At 40.3% G+C, this 21,733-nt stretch overlaps 1 protein-coding gene across 1 annotated transcript in view; it reads right to left on the reverse strand.

Annotated features, from left to right (window-relative positions):
• The window catches only part of ITFG1 (integrin alpha FG-GAP repeat containing 1), a 113,507-nt gene that overhangs the window by 80,521 nt on the left and 11,253 nt on the right, over positions 1–21,733 (reverse strand). Inside the window, exons 6-7 of the mRNA XM_083513660.1 lie at positions 18,817–18,911; positions 2,771–2,832 (exon numbers count right to left, since the gene is read on the reverse strand). Coding sequence (XP_083369786.1) covers positions 2,771–2,832; positions 18,817–18,911 — 157 coding nt within the window. The remainder of the gene's footprint in view (positions 1–2,770; positions 2,833–18,816; positions 18,912–21,733) is intronic.

A 21,733-nucleotide genomic window follows, 5' to 3' on the forward strand; every position in this document is an offset into this window, starting at 1 on the left:
TGAGTGTAGGGAAAACCCCAGCATAAACACATGGGGAAAAGTAGAACTTGATACTTTCTGGAACCAATATAATTCTGTCTTACTTTGTTTTTTTTAATGGATCTTTATGCCACCCTTCAGCACAATGGCCATGCCATGCAAGCATTTACTTGGATTTTCACATCTGATGATTTGCAAATCATTTTTAATTTTGACTTTGATTTGGGGAAAACCTGTCTGTAAAATGGCTCCAGTGCTAATTAACAATGCATTTTCCCAACTTATTTGTAGTGGATGCAATCACTGGAGAAGGATTATGTTACCTATATCCATTTTCTCAACTACTAGAACAATTTGGTCACCACCCAAAAGGGTAATGGCAGGAGAACACCACATACACTATACAGTGGTACCTCGGGTTAAGTACTTAATTCGTTCCGGAGGTCCGTTCTTAACCTGAAACTGTTCTTAACCTGAAGCACCACTTTAGCTAATGAGGCCTCCTGCTGCTGCCACGCCGCCAGAGCACAATTTCTGTTCTCATCCTGAAGCAAAGTTCTTAACCCGAGGTACTATTTCTGGGTTAGCAGAGTCTGTAACCTGAAGCGTATGTAACCCGAGGTACCACTGTACCAGAACAGCCACCTCCTGAATACTCATTCACATCTCCTTCCAAATAATCACCGCAATAAGATCTGTAGTAATCAGAACAGGAAACCCTGAGTAGATGGCTTCTGAAAAGCAACATCACTAGTAGTGTGGGATGCTCAGATGAGCTACGGGAGACTACAGTATATAACAGGCATCTCCAAACTTGGTCCTCCAGCTGTTTTGGGACTACAACTCCCATCATCACTAGCTAACAGGACCAGTGGTCAGGGATGATGGGAATTGTAGTCCCAAAAATAGCTGGAGGGCTGAGTTTGGGGATGCCTGCTATATAACATACCCTGCTGCACCCCTGGGAATGGGACGGGACACAATGCAGTGTTCTTAGATGCAAACAGGGACTTTCTCTCTGGTTCCTTAAAGCACAACATGAAAGTTAAGAGTTATGTTACTTGCCTCTGGACCAAAATTTTGACCCCTGGTTATGGCAAATAGAAGTTTATTGCTGAATAGGAAATCAGCACATGACAATTAGCAAATAAAACTTTTGACTGTATTGTCACTGGAACATGTCCTGCAAAAGTCACATTTCAGGGAGCCTTGCACAATTCCTATTAATTAAAGCAAATGAGGTTTCTGGTAAGCTGTAATCATTGATGAGGTGTTGGTGATCCTGTTTCTCTTTTACATGTAGCCACATCACAATGAGCTGTAATAAAACTAGGAAGACTCCAATTACGTAGTTTTTCATTTCGTCTGAACAAAGGAAACTAAGCATTTGTGTAGGATCTTGGCTTGATCCAAAGTTCCTAATCATAGTTTTCAAGTTCAGACAAAATGGGAAACTGTGGCTAATGAGACACTTCCTGGTTTAATTGTGGCCCCCCAGGAAAGAAGAAGCAAAGAGGCTCTGTGCACTGGCAAGAGGCTTGCACATATTCATGGCATAATAAACCAAGATAATCTGAACTGGGTCATTGTGCATCAAAGCTGGTTCCAATTTTGAACAACTTTATTTCAACACACCTGAATCATTAATGTGAATAATCCATTATAATAATGTTTGAGTGGCTTTGAAAACAATTTGGATTTTAAACTGCAATCTCCCATTAACTCGGAGTGTGTTTTCATGTACTTTAGTCATGTGGAAATCATTAGAACTGAAAAATTGAATTGTCTTCTAAACACTGTTGAACTCCTAGAACACTTCAAGTTCACTGAGGACACATTTATGTTAGATCTTCAAAAAACTGAAAAACAATATGCCAATGTCTGCAGAGAACTAGGAAATGTGAAGCAGATTATTCTGCCGAATAACCACAAAGTCAGTATAATTCTTACAATTCCTTCAGATCACGAAACAAAAATCTCTCTGAAACAAAAAGGTGTGTGGGGTGTCAGGTGACCCCCCTCCACCCTTTCTAAATGGCAAACTCAGAAATAACCTGAAATGTCACTCCTTAAAAATGATGTTCAAGCATCTGGGCATTTTTTTAAAAAGAGATTGTCATCAGAGTTGACTTTCTTCCTCTTGATATTTAATTTCTTTCATGATCAGCAGGAATTGTAAGAATTATACCGACTTTGTGGTTAGCCACTTGTCCTAAGATGGGTGATTCCTATTTTGCAACACACCAAATTGCACTGGGATGTCTTCCTTGGGAATTAAACAGCTGGGAAGAAGCCTGGATAAATAACCAAACTATCTTCTGCCATTTCTCCAAGGAAGAAATTTCAGCCATGTTTAAACCTAGACAAATGCCTACGGGCAACAAAGAATGAGCACTGTGTTGAAATCTTTTTCTTTTTCTTTGTAAGCCATCATGCTGACAAATTAAATGACAGTAATCTCATACAACAGATGACATCACTACAGGAGCCCTGTTAACGCACACATTAGGGCAGACTGATTGGTTTAATTGGCAGTCATGCTAAAATCCTGCAGAGGCAGGGATGCTGAGTAAAACATTGCCTCCAAGCAATCTTTGAAATTTGAATGCGCTGAAGTTATATTTACTATAATGACAACTATTTATCCTTGAAATCAGTATGATCAGACAACCTCTTCATTTAACAGGCCCTAAGCATGCTTTTATTTTTATCTATTTTTTCTGAGCATGCTTTTATACATTTTTTAAAAAATTATATCTATCTTAAAACATTTACATATAAACTTCTTTACCTGATTAACCCAGATTTCAAACTGGATTTCATCGGAAGGTGCTAATGTAGTAAGAAACAAATCTGTAAAGATAAAATAAAGGACAAGGTCAACAGGAGACCAAGAAATGTATCGTTTACATTTTGCTTGAGGATTTAATTCAGCCTAGGTACAATTAATCCTAAATATAAAATAATACATGTATGTATATCTTGCAGAAAGGTTCCCAGAATATACGTATTCTCTAGATTGGGGCAGGGAATGTGTGGCCCTTCAGATATTGCTGGGCTGTAACTCTCATCATCCCTGACCATTGGCTATGATGGCTGGGGTTGACAGGTAGAAGACCCAACAATGGTAGGGCCACAGGTTTGTCATCCCTGCTGTATAACATTTTCGATCAGCACACTCAGTCCTGTTAGGAGTACTGTGTCTCCCAGCTTTCAGTGAAACAAATGAACACACTTCAAGTCAGTTCACATGTAACTCCAAATCACCCTTGAGCTTGTGCTCTGCAATTTCCTCCCCACTTATTATGGTTTCAAGAAAACAGTGGTCTGCCACGACATCCAATACAGGAAATGATGGCTTTATCCTGCCCTCTCCTCACCAGGATTTGAATCAGCATCAAATTCTGATCTGAAAGCTAAAGAAAGTCCATAGTTTGCCAATTCAGATATAACAGCAAACTATAGTTGGTTCTAAATCAGAAGTCAGGGAAGGAATTAGAATACCCAGAAAAAGGAGAGGGAAGGGAAAAGGGAGCATGCAAGCTAAAGGCTTAGAGTTGATGGCCAGACAACAGTTTTGCTATTACATCCAAATCATCCATTGTCTAGTTACAAAAATAAAACCTTGCTAGAGGTTCATCGAGCTCTGGGAAGGTTATAAGCAGGGATAAATGGGATAGACTCCCCCCTTTTTTTCCTCTTCCCAGCATCTGGTATCCAGAGCTGTATTGGTTCTGAACAGGGCACTTCCTAGCTATCTTGGCTAATAGCTGTAGGTACAGTGGTGCCTCGCAAGACGAAAAGAATTCGTTCCGCGAGTCTTTTCGTCTTGCGATGTTTTTCGTCTTGCGAAGCACGGTCTGTCGCAACTGCGCCTCTTCAAGCGGCTTTTAAAAAAAGCGCAAGACGTTTTCGTCTTGCGAAGCAAGCCCATAGGGAAATTCGTCTAGCGAAGCAACGCAAAAACGGAAAACCCTTTCGTCTAGCGAGTTTTTCGTCTTGCGAGGCATTCGTCTTGCGGGGCACCACTGTAGCTCTATCCTCCATTAATTCATCTAATTCTTTTCTCAAAGCCACCTAAGCTATCCAGACATAGAATCATAGAACTGTAGAGTTGGAAGCCATCTTGAGGATCAAGTCCCATACACGGAACCAAACCTGCAACCTTGGAATTATCAGCACCACACTCCAACCAACTGAGCTAATGGCCATCACACTACTCTTGGCAGTAAATTTTATTCAGTATGCATTTTGTGGTTGTGCAACTAAGTGGCTGGAAATACAACTTTTTGGTCTCTTAGCTAAACTCTACAGAAATTAAATCTGAATTGTCCAATGAGCAAAAAATCCTGCTTATTTCAAGGTGTCCGGCACTGAAGCATTCAGAACAGGAATTTAAAAGCCAGCCACATTTTATTTAACAGGCTGTAGTTTGTGAGCTAAATTGAATTCTGAGATTTCTTTCTGTCTGAACGGTAACAAAAACACACTCAAGAACTAAAACAGCTTTTTGTGAGAATTGTGTATTTACAATTAAAACTTCTACCAACTCTGTACCAGGTGACTAATGCTTACAAGTTTCATGGCTGATTCAAATTCTAAAACTAAAGAGAGAAAAAACAACTTTAGAACAAACAACAAATGTTGACATGATGATCTACAAATTAAATGAAATTAAGATTAAAGTAAGGTGTTGTTTGGCCAGAACACTGTTCCAGGGCCTGGGACAGGGGGACCCTGAGTGACTCCAGTTACAAAAGCTGAGGCTGCCAAACAGACTCTTGGATTGGGGACTTGTTGGAGGAAGTTGTTGCTGTTATTATTATTATCTTAGATCTTATTATGATTTATGTGGAACTTGCTTCAGCTTGTTGGTTTACTTTTCGATGTCTCATTTATTGTTTATCACTACGTTCGTTATGTTCGTAATTATGCAATATTTTTCATGTTGTAAGCTGCCATGAGCATGGTTTTGACTACGGAAAGGAGGCATATAAATAAAAAGATGCATGATTCAAAGAACCACTTAGAGATTTCAAAGTATTAAATGATTTATAAATAAACTTTTATATAAATAAATACAAACACACGGAGGGAAGGGGAAATTGAAAACACACGCACCGCTCACACCTAGAACAGCTCTCAGATTCTTTGCAAGCAAGTCCAGAATTTATTTTTATTTATTACATTTATATCCTGTCTATTGCCCCAAGAACTCGAGGTAGCACACAGCCCCTCTCCTATTTCATGCTCACAACAACCCTGTGAGGTAGGCTAAGCTGAGAGACAGAGTGACTAAGTAAGCGTCATGGCTGAGGGGTAATCTGAAGGTGTGTCTCCCCAGGGACTGAGGTTGAAACCTTTGCCCATTCTTTGCAAACATGATGCTTTCCATGTGTTGTTGTACCTATCAGCCCCAACCACCACAATGTGGCATACTGCTTAGGGACAACTGTAGTCAAGCAGTATATAAATTGTTTGAATAAAATAGATTATTTAGAGATATTTTATTTTATTTCAACTTTCTAAAGAGAAATTCCCAAAGCAGCTTACCATATTTTGAATAAAAAAATATACATTAACAAAACCATACAAGTTGGTACAGTGGTACCTCAGGTTAGGTACTTAATTCGTTCCGGAGGTCCATACTTAACCTGAAGCACCACTTTAGCTAATGGGGCCACGCCGCCGGAGCAAAATTTTTGTTCTCATCCTGAAGCAAAGTTCTTAACCTGAAGCACTATTTCTGGGTTAGCGGAGTCTGTAACCTGAAGCGTATGTAACCTGAAGCATATGTAACCCGAGGTACCACTGTATCTGTATTGGATCTGAACTCATTAAAACTGTGTTTAAAATGATTTTTATATAAGCAATTGTTTCCACTGTTTTTATACATGTAACCATTTTATTTGTTACGACACTAAACAGCTGGATTCAAATACCTACTGTAGAAACAAGCCCTAAACTGGGATAAGCTGCATGTACAAATGTGCACAAAGATCAGTGAACATCTATTTTAAAACTGCTCAGTGGAGCTGCACAGATGCCTGCCTGGGCCAAAGCAAACAAGTCAATACTATTATTCTAAAGGTGGGGTTCACAGATTGAGAGGTAAGCAATTAGCACAAGGCCAGAAATGAGAAAGATTCTGCCATTGCTACTAAGGAACTAGACGTGCTTGCTGATCAACTGCAAATCATCCAGAGATTTCTTAGCTGGATCCTGATCTACCTTTTGCCTGCTGCTGCATTAGGTGCAAAGAGCTATAAGGTTCAATTGCGCCTGGAAGGACCCAGCATGATATTGATATTGAGGAAATGTGTTCCATACAGCTGGTCGCTACCAATACACTAGCTGCCTTATTTTGTACCGAAGAGGTTTTAGAGTTAGTCTTGGAAAGGTTCAGACACATTTCCCCTTATTTCTATTTCTATGTGTGGTATAGAGACACTTACAAATCATTTTTCTGCACCACGTCAGAGGTGAGGTTCTCTACTCCCTATTACTTTAAAAAACACGGATGTCAGGAAGCAGCACAATAGTAGAAACCAACAGAAGCTCAACCACGTATGAACAGAAAGTAGGTGGCTTCGCTGTACATAGTTGAATCCAAAGAAGTCACCCAATTGGGACTTTTGCTTATAAATTTTATTTTAATCAACTTGTTTTTATTATTGGTTGTTAGCCACCCTGAGCCCGGTCTTGGCTGGGGAGGGCAGGGTATAAATAAAAACAACTTCTTCTTCTTCTTCTTCTTCTTCTTCTTCTTCTTCTTCTTCTTCTTCTTCAACCCCTGTGCCCTCCTCTAATCTATTATCAGGGTTTCTCTAACCCTCTGGAGCAGATTTGGGGTGGGGGGAATAGGAAGAGGAGAAGGAGGGGAAGCTCTGCCGGGCAAGAAGAGGTCCTTGTACAAATATACTGGTCTTCAACTGGTGGGTTGGGACCCACTAGTGGGGGTCTGCAGCCTGATCCAAGGTGGGTCGTAACAAGAGCACCATCACCATGCAAATATTTAGTAAAATATTAAGAAATGGGTCCCCAAATGCATCTTTGGGTTAAAAGTGGGTCCAAAAAAGTTGAAGTTACCTGCACTAAATAAAAGTCCTTTCTTTAATAAAGATTTTCTTGAGGAACAAAAGTACATACATACAGAAGTACAACTGTTTTCAGTTCACAGAGTCCTTTCTAAAGGTCAGTTACATCTGATGGAGACACTAATGTTATAGACAGTATTATGTTGTGGAAAAAGAGCAGTGGGAAGAGAATGCGGAGGAGAAAGTTCATTGTTTTTGAAGCTTGCTAAAAGCTTTTATGGTTAGGCAAGCATGCCCTGACATGTAATTTTACTATGCATAATTGTTCTTACAAACTATAGATTGCAAATTCTGTTGATTTTATTAAGATTTTCTTATGAATGTTTTAAATTATTTTAAGGAAATCGCTTAGAGTTTACCTTGATTAAGCAATATACCATCAACCTTCTACATTAAAATAAATTTGTTTTAAGGAAAGTGTACACACACAAAAAGCCACAAAGCAATAGGACTGGAATAATAACCATCTCCAAAACAAAATGGAGATTGGGTTTGTTTTTCTTAAAACCAGCCAACAACACAATGGCTCTGATGTTGGGCAGCGTAGCAATAAAACAAAACATGTGTTTAGCTATTTGCTGTGTGGGAGGAATAAATGTGAGGATTTGTTAAAAAAAACAAAAGCACAAGTCAAGCTACAAAGAGCTAACACAAAGATGATAATTTAAATGTCTAAAAGGTTTGGTGAGTTGTTTTTTTTTTAAAAAAGGTGTTTATAGAGAGAGAAGCATGCTCTGTCTACTGTAATGCATGTTGCCTTTTCCTCACTTTTAGGAAGAGATTGGTTTGTTCTGTTTGTTTTCTGAAAAAGGGGGAGAGGAGAAAGAAGAAAGGATATTGCCCCTCCCCCCGGTAAGTGGCTGCCTAAAACATCTAGCACAAATCACACAACTGGTACCAGCTTTGGGGAAAGCTATGACAGCAACCCAGAAATGTACTTGTATTGCACAGCAGCCTTGAAGTAGGTGGTATCCATCTTGGATTTCAGCTCCACCTTGGGTCACAAAGAGAGAGATACAAAAAGACTATAGTAACACACTACTGGTGTTTCTGCTATTAAACTAAGAGCCGCTAACTGCAATGCTTCTTTGTTGATGGAGAAATGGGTGTTGCACTCTTTCTCTCTCTCTTTCCCCACCCATCTCTACTGTGAGAGCCCAGTGTGTCTTGCAGAAAGGCAATCAGGTCAGTTTAGGAACACAGGAAGCTGCCTTAAACTGAGTAAGACCCATCCGTACTGTCTACTTTGACTGGCAGTGGCTCTCGAGTACGACAAACCAGGTTTGCTCCCAGCCTTATACTGGTGATGCTGGGGACTGAACTTGGGACTTTGCATGTGCAAAGGAGATAGTCTACCACTCGGCTTCTTCAAACTGAATTCCAAGTTAATGCATTACTTCCTCGGGGTCCCTTCCAACTTTACAATTCTATAATTCCATTGGCCAATCCCAGCTCAATGCTGATGCTTAAATTGGATATGGTTAAGTCTTTGGGTTTTTTTGTGTGCATTTAGTTTTGTATTGAGGGTCCCTTTGTACTGAGCGCCGAATAGACAGACAGCAAATAAGATCTGCAGCCTTGTTAGCCCACGGTTCAAGTGGAGGGCTGCTTTTAATATAGTAGATCCAATCTGGAATTATGTCAGGGAATCTGGTTGGCTTGTACCCCATCCTCAAATGTATGGCCATCAAACAGTGCTTGTGAGAGGGGCAACTGTGCTGGAGTTGGCAGTGCAGCCTCTCGATCTGGCCAGGATGCAGAGTGTAATGACTTTGACCTGTATTTTTCCAATAGCAATGCTACCTGGAAGACCAGGCATTCGGTGGATTCTAAAATACAACTGAATAATGTTATCACCTGCTGTTTTGTTTTTTAAGCTGATGCTGTTTTGAGATTGTAAAACGTTTACTTTGTGATTTTAAAGCATTATTTTATTCTATGAAGGTTCTAAATTATTTGTTTGATAGCTGTTGTGAGAGCTTTACTGGCAAAGGGCAGGATATTAATTTATTTCCAGGATTTATAAGTACATAAATGGCTTTGGGGGAGTTTTCAAAAAACCTGCCATGCGACACAGGGGTCACCTATTCAAAAGCTTTTTTTAAAAAATTACACCCTCTCTTTATATGCCCCTAGGCCTAGCCTAAAGTATATTTCTGGATGCTGCACATTCACACTCCTGGACTGTGAAATGAAGGACTGTATATTTCATAAAAACAGATTGCAAAAATATTTCATATTCTGCTTATTTGTGGAAACCTGAAATGTAATTACATTGAAAAGAATAAGAAAGCTAATGCATTTTAATCTTTGAAACATAAAATATAATCTTATAAACTATATTAAATTGAAGAATTTTCATTCTGCATTAAGTAACACTCACCTGAAAAACAATTATTTTAAAACACTTATTTTCAAGCATTACAGCATTTAGGCTGTTAGTGTTTGGGGAATGTGAAGGAAATAATAATTGGGCAATTCTGACTTTCTGTCCCCAGGTTTCAAAATATAGTTCTGTAATTGTTTTCTGCAGAAATTAGTCTGCAAAGAGTTTGCAATTTATCCCCACCTCAACATTTACACCAAAACCATGTAAGCAACCTTGCTTATCGAGACAAACATAATTCTTATTTATTTGTGTCTGTTATGCTACAGTCACTTTATTCATTGATTTAATTTTATTTTTTACCTTGTGCTGAGCTTTAAACGTGTCTTTGGCTGGGATCAACAGAATTCATAACTAGTTCTCCACACCCAAGGAAACTTTGGGTTGTTGTTTCTTAAGCAGCACCCCACCCCCATAATGCATGACAAATCTACAGAATCAGTTTGTGAAATGTCACTGGGATCTGCTGGTTGAAGGATGTTGGGGTGGGGATATCAAAAGTCCTACTGGGTGTGACGAAAGTAGGTCTATGGTCGTTCCCCTTATCTCATTCCCTGTCACAATCTTGCGAGGTCAAGTTGTTAATAAGTGCATTCAGAGACAGAGGCCAGAGACAACTGCATTTTCGTACAGTGCAGACACAAACCTTGGTTTATTAAGCCTTTCTGTGCATGGGTGCAAGCAGATAAACAAACCACAAAAAGGTGGGCATAGCATTATGCAATCTGAACCCTGGATTGTGACTGGCTTCACTGTCATAAACCATGACAACTAAGCTGAAAACAACCCTTGATTTCAGGCTGACCTGCTATTGTGGTTTATTATGGTAAAACAAACTAATATCCTAGGTTCAGGTGGACTGTTAAGGTAGCCCACTTCATGGTTTATTTACCCTCTCACATGAAGGGAGGAGAAAAGAGGGAGGAGTGTTTGGGCGGTGTGCACCACTAAACAGACCAAGCACATTACAGCTTCATAAACCAGCCTCATGGCGAGATGCAGGGGTAGGCAAAGTGGTCCTTCCAGGTGTTGTTGGACAACAATTCCCATCCCCAATCATTGGCTATGATGGGAGCTGTAGTCTAACAGCACTTGAAGGGCACCATGTTGGCTACCCCCTGGCTTAGTGTTGCCGCTGCTGCCTGACTCCAAACATTGAGTTTATTTATTTATGAATTTATAAGGCACTTAGCAAATACCTGAGAGATGTACAGAAATAGTTCTAGGCTGCAACAGGAACAACAGCATTGTCCGCTGGGTAATCTGATGTAATAACAACATTTTTAAAGCACTGATTCTTTCAGATAGTACTAAATTAAGTAATTAAAAACAAAGCCTCAAAAAAATCTATTACTACTAATAAAGATTATCACAAAATATTTTACTGGGAACAAGGACAACTGGCAACTCTAGATTTCTAGAGCAAAGCCTTAAACAAATGTTTCAAAACTCAACTGATTTATGACAATAATTGTTAAGTACTGCACTGAGCAGAGATTATATTGGGCATAACTAACGGCTCATCTGTGAATACGATCGACTACATCTACATTTTTAACCCTGGAGTTTCATTTAAACATACAGGTATTAAGATTTCTTCTCTACAGATAAATTATGTTTCCAATTATGCAGATCAACTGGGATTCATCCTCTGGGATTTTTACGTTTACTGCATGGCAATGAGGACGGGAAATACCATTATTCTGGATGCAAAGTTTCCTGTGTTTCCATGAACAGTGGAAGAAACCCCACTCCACATCAGCAGGCTTTTGAAACTCATTATTTTTATGTTCAACAGTTCATAAGCCAAACATTATTGCAAGAAAACCAATTAATTTCTCATTTGCATTCAGTATCTGATTCTCATTAAAAAAAACTTTACCAGAGGAAAAAAATATCCCAACACAACCATGTTGCAAAAACATTAGCCCCCTGCATATAATTTGAAATGTAGTTCTGCAAAATATAGTTGCAAGCTCATAATGCTTTTTGGTAACCAATTATAGGCTACCTTACTCATTTAAAACCCTTTTACTCAGAATTATTAAAAAATGTATCTTCAAGGTAGGCTATAAAATACAGTTTAAAAAATACAAGAACAAAGATAACAAACAGAAAAAGCAGCATCAGCTTCAGACATCAACAGAGCCTATCAATGATGGCTCTTAAGAACCAATTTAAAGAGGCATTAAACCCAGTAAACATCCAGGACAATCAAAACCATATCTACCTGGTACCTAAGTGACATCAAAGACTGATAAGGGGAGCGGGATCCACAATTGAGATGCTGCCACAAGAAAGACCTTATTTTTGTCAACCAGAGACCCTTTTTTCCTCAGAAGGTCAGAATGCCAGAGCTGAGCCTTTGGTGAATATATTAACATCTGGGCAGGTACATAGAATCAGAGGGCTAGTTTGCACCTAACACAGTTCACAGTTAAATGGAGTGGCCTCAGTCAGCTGAACAAGGCATTGAGTTTGCATGCTCCTCTCTCATTACAACCCCAGACCCTCCAAGTGTCCCTATTTTCCAGGGATGCCCCTGATTTACAGAAGCTGGCCCGGTTTCTGATTTGATCCCAGAATGTTACACTTTTCCTTAGGATGTCCCTATTTTCACTGGAGAATTGTTGGAAGGTATGGAGTTATCCAACCCCAGAGCCGTCTGAAGGCAATCCTGTATAGGGAAGGTTTTTTTAAAATCTTTAATGTTTTATTATATTTTTATATACAGTGGAAACTCGGGTTACATATCGTCCTCCTTACAAACGCTTTGGGTAACAAGCTCTGCTAACCTGGAAGTAGATGCTCCTGCTTGCGAACTTTGCCCTGGGATGCGAGTGGAAGTCGTGCGCCAGCAGTGTGGCAGGCCCCATTAGCGAAAGTGTGCCTCATGTTAAGAACGAACCTCCAGAACAAATTAAGTTCGGAACCGGAGGTACCACTGTATGCTGGAAGCTGCCCAGAGTGGCTGGGGCAACCCAGTAAGATGTGTGGGGTATAAACAGTAAAATCATCATTATGGAATGGGACGTCCCTATTTTCACCATTAAAATCTTGGAGGGTATGCACCCCACACCTCCATGAAAAGGGCTTCAGCTGAGGTTACAGTACTTTCAATTTCAAAGAATCCTGGCTTAGTATGACGTGTGAGCCAGGAATAGGGACTTAAAAACAAGCAATTGTTAGTTACACAAGCCAGGTTTTTTAACTACGGTTGAAGTTGGCTTGTTTAGCTAAGAATCAGCCAGCCAGAGTCTGTTTTACTGACCAGCGGGGGGAAAGCATGGAGTGCGCGAGCCCAATGCCTTGCTCAGGGGCTTGGCCACACATTGCTAAGCCACACTTTAGTATCATGGGGCAAACCAGTCAGAATATTGGTTCCACGGGGAAAATCCAGCTAGAAGCCCAGCCAGGTTCACTATACAAAATGCACATGAATACATAGTTTCTCACATGCAAGGAAAAACACACTATGTACATAACGGAAACTACTCTAGGGTCATTAGCACAGGATTCTTTGGAGGGTAATTGAAATCAACATTAAGGGTAATTGAAATCAACATTAAGAGGGCAGCAACAGCAGCTAAGGAAATTTCAAGGATTTGTCAGGTTCCCCAAGAGAGGAGTGCTTTGCTTTTCTTCCCCACTCCACACCGCAAGTGCCACAATTGGCAAGGATAAGCATTGCTAAAATAAAGTCGCCTGTTAACAGCAATTAAAGAAGGGTAAACTAACTCGTGCTGCCGGAGGACAGCACAAATCCTGAGCATTGCAGGGTACAGGTACATGTGTGAAGGACCAATTCCCCCGACTTGGCACTCTCCAGACTTTGTAGTTCAACCCCATCAGCCCCAGTTAGCATGAGGAGTTGTAGTCTAAAATATCTAAAAAGTTCCAAGTTAGGCAGGGGGCAGTGGGGCTGGTGAAGGACATGAGAGGAAATCTTTTCCCCTTACGATGATTACATATAAATAGGATTACTAACAGGTTTGAATGGGAGGGTTGGATTGTTCCAATTACAACCAGGTTTATTAATAAAGAGACTCTGGCCCTTTTCTCATTAAAAAACTGTTTTGGTGTCTTTACTTTACATATACTTCTTCATTTCACACATGTGCAAATATAGTGGCGGTGGTGGAGAAGGAACCCTAACCCCAGAGAGGTTAGGCTGGCTCCCTTTTTGTAACCCTTCTGCTGGCAGGCTAAGACCTTTCGCTTGAGAGAAGCCTTTGAAAGCTAAGGTGCAGATGATACTGATCCCTGGGCTGCTGTCAAGTCAAACTGCATTTTATTTGCAGGTTCTAAATGGGTTCCGATGCATTTTAATTATTGTCCTTAACTAGTTTGTTTTTATTACTTTGTGTTTCATAATGTTGCTTTAAAATGTTTTAAGCCGCCTTGAATCCAACTTGGAGGAAAGGCAAGATGTTAATACATTAAATAATAATGAAAATAAAAATTCATTTAACTACATAGATGCAAGCCTTTGTGCTCTGATGCTGCCACCAACTCTTGCTGTTCTACTTGGTTTGCTGCCTGCCCCCTTCCCAGCTTGGCACAGGCCAGCTGCCCTGCTTGCTGTGATCACCGACAGTGTTCATGACAGCAGAAAATGCATGGCAATAGCAACGAAGGGTGGGAGGGAGCCACTCTGTCCTCTTCCCAGAAGCCTAGGTAAATCTCATGACCCTCCTCCACTTGAACCTGCAGCACCCTTGGCAGTAGGGCTACTGCAGCAGCAGGACTGCATTACTCTGCTATGCAGTTTACCATCAGAGCAGCACAGAAATGGCAGTGCCCAAAATGGATTAATGCGATCGTACCAGCCAAATCTCCCTGTGGCATTCTCTGCCAGGGTGCAGTCAGGGCAGCTAAGAGGGCAGATGAATGCAGATAAGAGATGAACATGTAGTTATGAATGGATGCCGTTATCCCTTCCAATTCAAATGCGCTCTGACCCCAGAGTGCTTTTAATTTCTATTTGGCAGCTTGTATTGTGAAGTTATTGGGCTGCATGCTCAAACTCAGGCTTTAGATAGTCTTGTAATGAACAGGATACTAGGAACAGTTTTGTGAACTATTGTCCAACTAGCAGATTTATTGCCAAAAGGAAAGGAATTGAGGCAGTAAACAAAGAAGCGCCTTTGCTTGTGTAGGGAGGGATGTTACCTGCATTACAATTATCAATGCACAGGGCAGAAAGGCGCTGTCTCTTTCTCTGAAATGTCTTTGCTTGCTTCCTCAAAGAACTGATTACACAAAGCATCCAACATCTCAAGCAAACAGCCAGCAGCACATCAGGTTACGCTTTTTTGCAATGCCTACACTGTACGAGATGTTTAAAGAGAGAAACACACGTTGAGATTTGCATTGACTGCTGTTGAGCAAAATCTTTGCAGACAGCCACTTAATTCTCTTCCCAACACTCATTGTTTCCATTTATTCCAACAGAAGATATCTTGTGTGACATTTACGTACTTATTTTTCTTCACTGCAGCCGATTTAATGGAACTCAGTGATTTCTACATTCCCAATAAGCACATTCTGTGCATAAGGAAATTGGGACGCAAAAATCTAAGCAAGCAGACACCTGTGCAATTTCCACACATAGACAAAAATGTCTGTTTTATAATGCACATTCTTCCCACTAAAGTTTCTGCACCTTCATTCCTGTGCTGTCTGAACCTCGACTCTACGCATGTGATGATAACTAACAAGATCATACACAGCTTCCTTGAAGGGTTCCTAGTACAGGCTTTCATGGGGTTTTCCTAATGAGGAAGGCAGATTAGGGGATAGAAGAGGAGGCAGAACTGTACTCATGGAGTAAGTGCACAGTTAATTCAGTTTTCTTGCATACATCGCATCAATTTTCTACACACCTTACTCCTTCCTCTCTTACACTATTCCTGCTGAAAAAAAGTAATGTTGCACAGAGAATACTAATATATGATAAATAAAGCCATCAAATATGACAATCACACAAAGGTTTCTTTGCAATTCTTTAAAGCTTTAGGTCACAATCCAGTATGTAACTTGGAATACAAGGACTTGTGCTACCTGGTGGGATGTCTGGCTTCTTCTATTGAACAATGGACCCCACCAAGACCTTATCATGCTTTATTGTTTGTGTCTGTGCTACTCTGAGCTCTTTTGGGAGGAAGGGCAGGATATAAATTAAATTAATAACAATAATAGTATCACAAACAACCAAAAAAGAGCTTTACCAAGCACTGGTGCTTGATAACCACAAATCCAAAGCCCGTTGGGTGCACAGTACTGGTTAAGTCATCACAGAAAAAAAGACTGTGAATGAAGCTGAGCAGAACTGAAGAGTGCAGGTATAACTTGCCACCAAATAGCTACTGCAATAAATGATAATGGCCACTGGCTACAAACAATAACAATCTGACTGACTACACTCAGACTGAACAGTTTCCTTCATAGCAAACCACGTCGCTTTCACACCACGGCTATCTGTATGGAGTCTATATTTTATATGCTGAAAGTACTTTTGTATCCAAGAAAATATGGTGGCAGCTCTATACTTATTTAGGCAGGATCGTTTTCACATTTATCTAAATAACCTGTGAATTTGTTCAGCAATGCATGGAAATACATTACTTAGGCCAATACTATTAATTCCACTGATAAAGAGGTTTTCAAGACCAGGAATAATTCTTGAAATAACGAATCTGTTTTTGTAGCCAAATTAAAATAACACTATTTCAGATGCTTTTCCAGGGTATCTCATTGATTAGGCCAATGCTATTTTCACTCTGGTTGCTGTACTTATTTTCAAGGCTGAGAGAACTCTTATGCAGTTTACCAAACTGGGTCTGGTCCGCACAATCAATCTCTGGATTAATAAGGCAGGATACACACGAGCTGCATGCAGGTCAGGGCCGGTCCAATATATTTTGGCACCTGAGGCAAACCACAAAATGGCGCCTTTCTCTGCTAGGGCTGAGAGGCCGCTGTAGAGATGGCATGTGGGGTAAGGGCTGGTGAGGAAGAGGCAGATCCAAGCAGCGTGCCACAGCCATCGCTGCTACTGCAGCAGCGGGCAATGCATTCCTTGGATGCCAGATCTCCTGCCTCTATGGATTCTGCCGCCTGAGGCAGATGTCTCACCTTACCTCATGGGTGGGCTGGCCCTGATGCAAGTATACAGAGGTGGTTGAACAAGCCAGGATTCAGCTCCTAATCACACATTTCTGTTATGAACCACCTCAAAAACTACGCTTATTTGCTTACAAACAAGCCAGGGTACTAATTTTAAATCAAGGCTTAATATTCTGGCTTGTTTGCAGGGCATTAACGGTAGTTTATGGGTTCACATTTAATAGGAAAGCTATTGTTTACAGTTTATTTTGCTGCTCACATGCAAGGGGCGAGAAAGCGCATGGTGCCATATCCTGGCTTTAAGTGAGGACTTGAGTGCATAGATTTGTCCATGGAATTCTATTATGAAAAATGATGACTCTTCAACAGAGTCTCCTAGATAACTGCTACATAATTCCATTATTGCTGGTAATAATTTCAACTTTTTAAATAAAGTTTTAATTGCTGCAATGTTGTGTTATGACTTATATAGCACCATCTATGTACATGGTGCTTCAGCATAGAATGAGAGGACAGATCCATACAGTATTTTTTTTTAAAAGATGAAAAGGAGTGTGGCAGTTGGAAAATGGATTAGGCCTAAACTAAATTGGCATAAAGATGCTCAGACTAGAGAGGATCCCTCTCCCCTTTCAGGCACAATTTAAAGCTGTTAAGCTGTTTATAATGATATAACTGTCAAAAATAGTTTAGCTGGCGTGACTATTTTGGCTACATCTGTTGCAAAAATAAACAGCGTGTTCTTTACATGCAAGGCACAGATCATTCGCATCCCTTCTTAGTTGTCCTCCTCTTTCACAGAGATGAAGAATCTGTGGTGCTCCAGATGTTCCTGAACTTCTAGCTCCCATCAGCCCTACCCAGTTTGGCCAATGGTAAGTGATGATGGGAGCTGTAGTCCAGTAACATCTGGAGTGCACCAAGTTCCCCATTCCTACTGTGTCCCTTACAATCCAAGTTTAGGTTACCATCTCATACCCGCTTACCTTAGGATAAGTCCCATTGAACCCAAGCATAGGTTTGCACTGTTAATCTTTTTAAATCCCTTCTCAAATCCCACATTTTCAATGCAATATTTGGGACATTGCCTGTAGTCCCTGTATCACATGGCTCCTACTCAACCTGAGTACACGTAACTGAAATGTAATTTGCATTTATTTATGCAAAAATTTACACCCCGCTCTTCCCTTCCAAAAAAAGATCAGCTAAAGCATAAAAATGAGTATAAAACAATAATCCATCATTTAAAAAAATCCCAGACTAAAAGTAGGAAAGAGAAAGAACACAAGAAGCTAAACTATGAAAGAATAAATTAAGCAACAATAGAAAGGCTTCTGTACTTCTGTTGGCTCCTCTCTTGTAGAATTTTAGCTGGCAAACTCTTTGAGGCTGTACCTGTCCTTCTATACTTTGGAAAGTGCAATGCACTTATAGCTCTAAACAGTGTTTTTTAATTATTAAAAACCGGGGTGTTGCTATTTCTATATTGGTCAAAGTGCTGTGGGTTCCAAATAATACCCTCCACAAAGTGAGGCACTATTTTTAGAAGGGGGCATTCAAAAGTGAAGCAGGGAATACACCTTCTGATTCTCTTGTCATTAAAGCACTGAGCATGGATGTTTCTGAACAGACATCCTGTGCAAACAAAGCGATGGAGAGCTACAGACCTGACTGCGCTCCTCAGCCAGGCACAGAGAGCAGGGGTGCCAACTTGAATAAAATATATTTGGGGGGGGGGCAGGTAAGCCCCACCCTGCATAACTGATCACATGAGGTACATGCACAACATTTGAATAGCAATGCCCGTCAACTATGGGGGCCCCTGCCCCCTCCAATATTTTATTGTGGGGGCCGAAGCCCCCATGGCTCCTAGGAGTTGGCTCCTATGACAGAGAGATATTGTGAAGACAGGGCCATAACAAAATGCTGTCCTATAATTCAAGCACTGTTTTTTACTGCCGGCCCCTCTTTTATCTAAAAGGAGCTTTTCTTATAGGACTCCCATAGACACAGAATAACCCGTTAAGTTTTGGATTCTTTTCTCCTCTTCCTGAGAAAAACTCTTTTTCTCAGCATGGGAAAAAAACATTGTTGGATCTGAGTCCTGGACGCCACTCAGCCTTGGAAATTTCTCAATGCATATGCAATTGCTTAATGTTCAGTTTAATTGCTTGTAGATGTAATGCCAAACTGAACTTAAAAGATATTTCAAAAGTAGTGACTCACCTGCAGTGAAATCATTATTCAGATCAATGAATGCATGGGAGTGAGGTGTGTACAATTTCTTCTGTGTGTCCAGAGCTATGTGCCATGATAAATTCCTATGAAGGGAAATTGTTAACAGTTAGTTTTAATAACAAGGTTAACACCTGAAGATCATCAATGTTGGCATTCAATCACTTGCACATAACTGATTTGACTTCAGTTATATAGTATGTGTGCAAGAGAGAGCAACCTCTAGTTTATACATACTCAGGTGATCATTTCATGTAATTGAGAAAGCAGGCTTTACTGACAAAGAGCTTATGCTACAATATATGTACCTGGTAGCCTTCAAAATGCAATGAGCCTCATGCTGTTTTGACACAGTTCATTCAAATGGAAGAACAAAGTAAGAGGACAGAAAAACACAATACCATTTCAAAGGACTAACACTGCCTAACGTTTGATCTGAGTAAACATTACTTGCATTCATAATACTTCTATTTTCCAGAAGAAGAAAGGCCACTCTCCCATTACAGAGTTGTTACCTTGCCTTCTGCTTTTAACAATGAGCTTGCTTGTTGGGATAATTTGCTGTCGATTTTCTGGAATATGATGTTCCTATTTTGTCATCTTAACCTTTTAATTAGCCCCTATTTCCCCAAAGCTAGCTAAACCAATGGGCCAATTTGTCTTGAATTAAGCCAGCCAACAATTTCAAATGGTAGTGCCCAGAACGCTATGTGTTCCCTCTGTTTAGTATTCCACCGATCATCCCCAGTATTGTAACTTGCTAACCAAAAGATCTTTGCATTACCACCATCTCCTCTCTCTCCATATTTTGATTTACACTGAGTGACAATGGTTAGGATTTTTGTTTTTGTTCAGTTTCATACTTATTTGCCTGTATTCTGCATATTCATAGGAACATTTCCAAGCAACAAATAAATGGAATCTCAAATAAGGTTGTTAGTACCATGCAACACACAGCTGGGAACTCAGCCAGACAACTATACCCAAGATTCTGCCCCTGTGAGAATGACTAAGCAAGCAGACAAATAGTGAAAATGTATTCTACACATTTGAAGAACTCGATTTTTAGATCATGCAGAATAGCTATAACTGCATAAGACAAGGCACTCTGGAACAGGAATGAGAAAGAAAGCTTATGTGAAATCTCTCTGAGTCATTTACCGGGTGAGGAGCTTTTTTTACTTCCAAACAGTTGCCTAAACATACTTAATTGGTATTGCTGTTGCTCCTGCTGAACTTCTGACTAGTTCATCCAATGATTAGGTATTCTTTAAGAAGATTTGGCTTAAGATACTTTATTCCTTCAAAGTCTTCATTCTTACTTAAACCGATGCCCCTTTCTTGTCTCAGAATTTAACCTTCAGCTCTTATAAGCAGAAGCCTACTCATTGCAAGAAACTGAAAATTAATGGCTTATAAAAAATAAAAAAACACACAAAATCCCAGTCAGGCTGTCCTTTGATGATAAGAGCTCAATTGAATTTGACTTCTTTGCTTGAGGTATTTGGAGGTGAAAATAAATTAAAGAAACTGCTAGTTGCAAGTAGGATCAGGCCAACATTACCTGTTTCTTCATTTAGGGTAAGTCTGGGGAACCTGTGGCCCTCCAGGTGTTCTGGAACTACCATACCCATCAGTCCCAGCCAACATGACTGAGGGCCAGGAATGATGGGAACTGTAGTCCAACAACATCTGGAGGGCCACACAGTCCTAATCCCCATTATAAAGGGACACATACCACACTGGAAAAAACTTGGATGATCCACAGCATCAACATGAACACTTCAGGACAGGTGAGTGCCTGTGTGATCTAGCTTCAGGGAGACACATGTTCAAACTTAACCAGGGGGTTGGACTCGATGGCCCTTGTGGTCTCTTCCAACTCTATGATTCTATGATTCTAAGCCTGCTTGACCGTGAGCAAGTTACTCTATCTCAGCTTAAGCCATCCTTACATATCAAAGGTACATCCTTCTGAGCTTGTTGAAGGAAGGGCAACATAGAGATGTAGTGTTTTTGCTTTTTGTTTTTTAAAACAACAACACAGTTTTGGCTTCTCCGTGTCAGTCAAGGCTTATAGGGAATCCTTAAAAAGGCAGCGGTAGCCAAGTGCTGCCCTCCAGGTGTTGTTGGTCTTCAACTCCCATGAGTTCCCATGACTGATGGGAGTTGCAGTCCAAAAGCATCTGGAGTGTACCATTTTGGCTACCCTTCTCTAAGGAGACAAGTCAGCAAACTGCAAACAGCAAACCGACTAAATGCCTAGTGGGAAGAGGATGAAATATATTATCCCCACCTTCTTTATTCCATACTTATTAGTTCTATTGTTCATATTTTGCACCTACTGCTGTCCAAGTACGTTTTCCAAAAATGTCCTCTACATTTGACAGACACATGTTTCCATTTCCAAATGGATAAAGACACCATCCTTGATAAGTCTGCACTAATTTCGTCAGAAGTTCCCTATGAACTTATACACTTTCCCCCTTAAAAGACAAAGCATGAAATGCAAAGGAGAGTTGTGCTCTTCACACACTGTGAGGAATTTATTATAATGTGATCCATAATATTCAACCTTTTATTTCTAACAACCACGCTACTTTCTACTAAAACTATTCCCCCTCACTGGGGATGGGGGCGGGGAGAGGAAAGAGCAAGGAGACTTTTTTGTTCAAAAGCTGATAAAATCTTCCAACACAATCATTGCAAGGTTATGGTTGCTGTCATCCACACCCTTGAGGAATGTGCAGGCTTTGTTCCATAAGTCACAGTTTTTAAACAGAAGTCATCTTGATAAAAATGAAAGAGATTAATGGCCATAAAACTATCTCAGAAGGGCAGAAGAACTTCCCCCTAGACACTTAAAATGATTTCAACATCTAAACACTGTTTCTGTTTTCATAGTACA

This window comes from Podarcis liolepis, assembly GCF_965112155.1.
Source record: "Podarcis liolepis genome assembly, chromosome: 7".
Taxonomy (NCBI): Eukaryota; Metazoa; Chordata; class Lepidosauria; order Squamata; family Lacertidae; genus Podarcis; species Podarcis liolepis.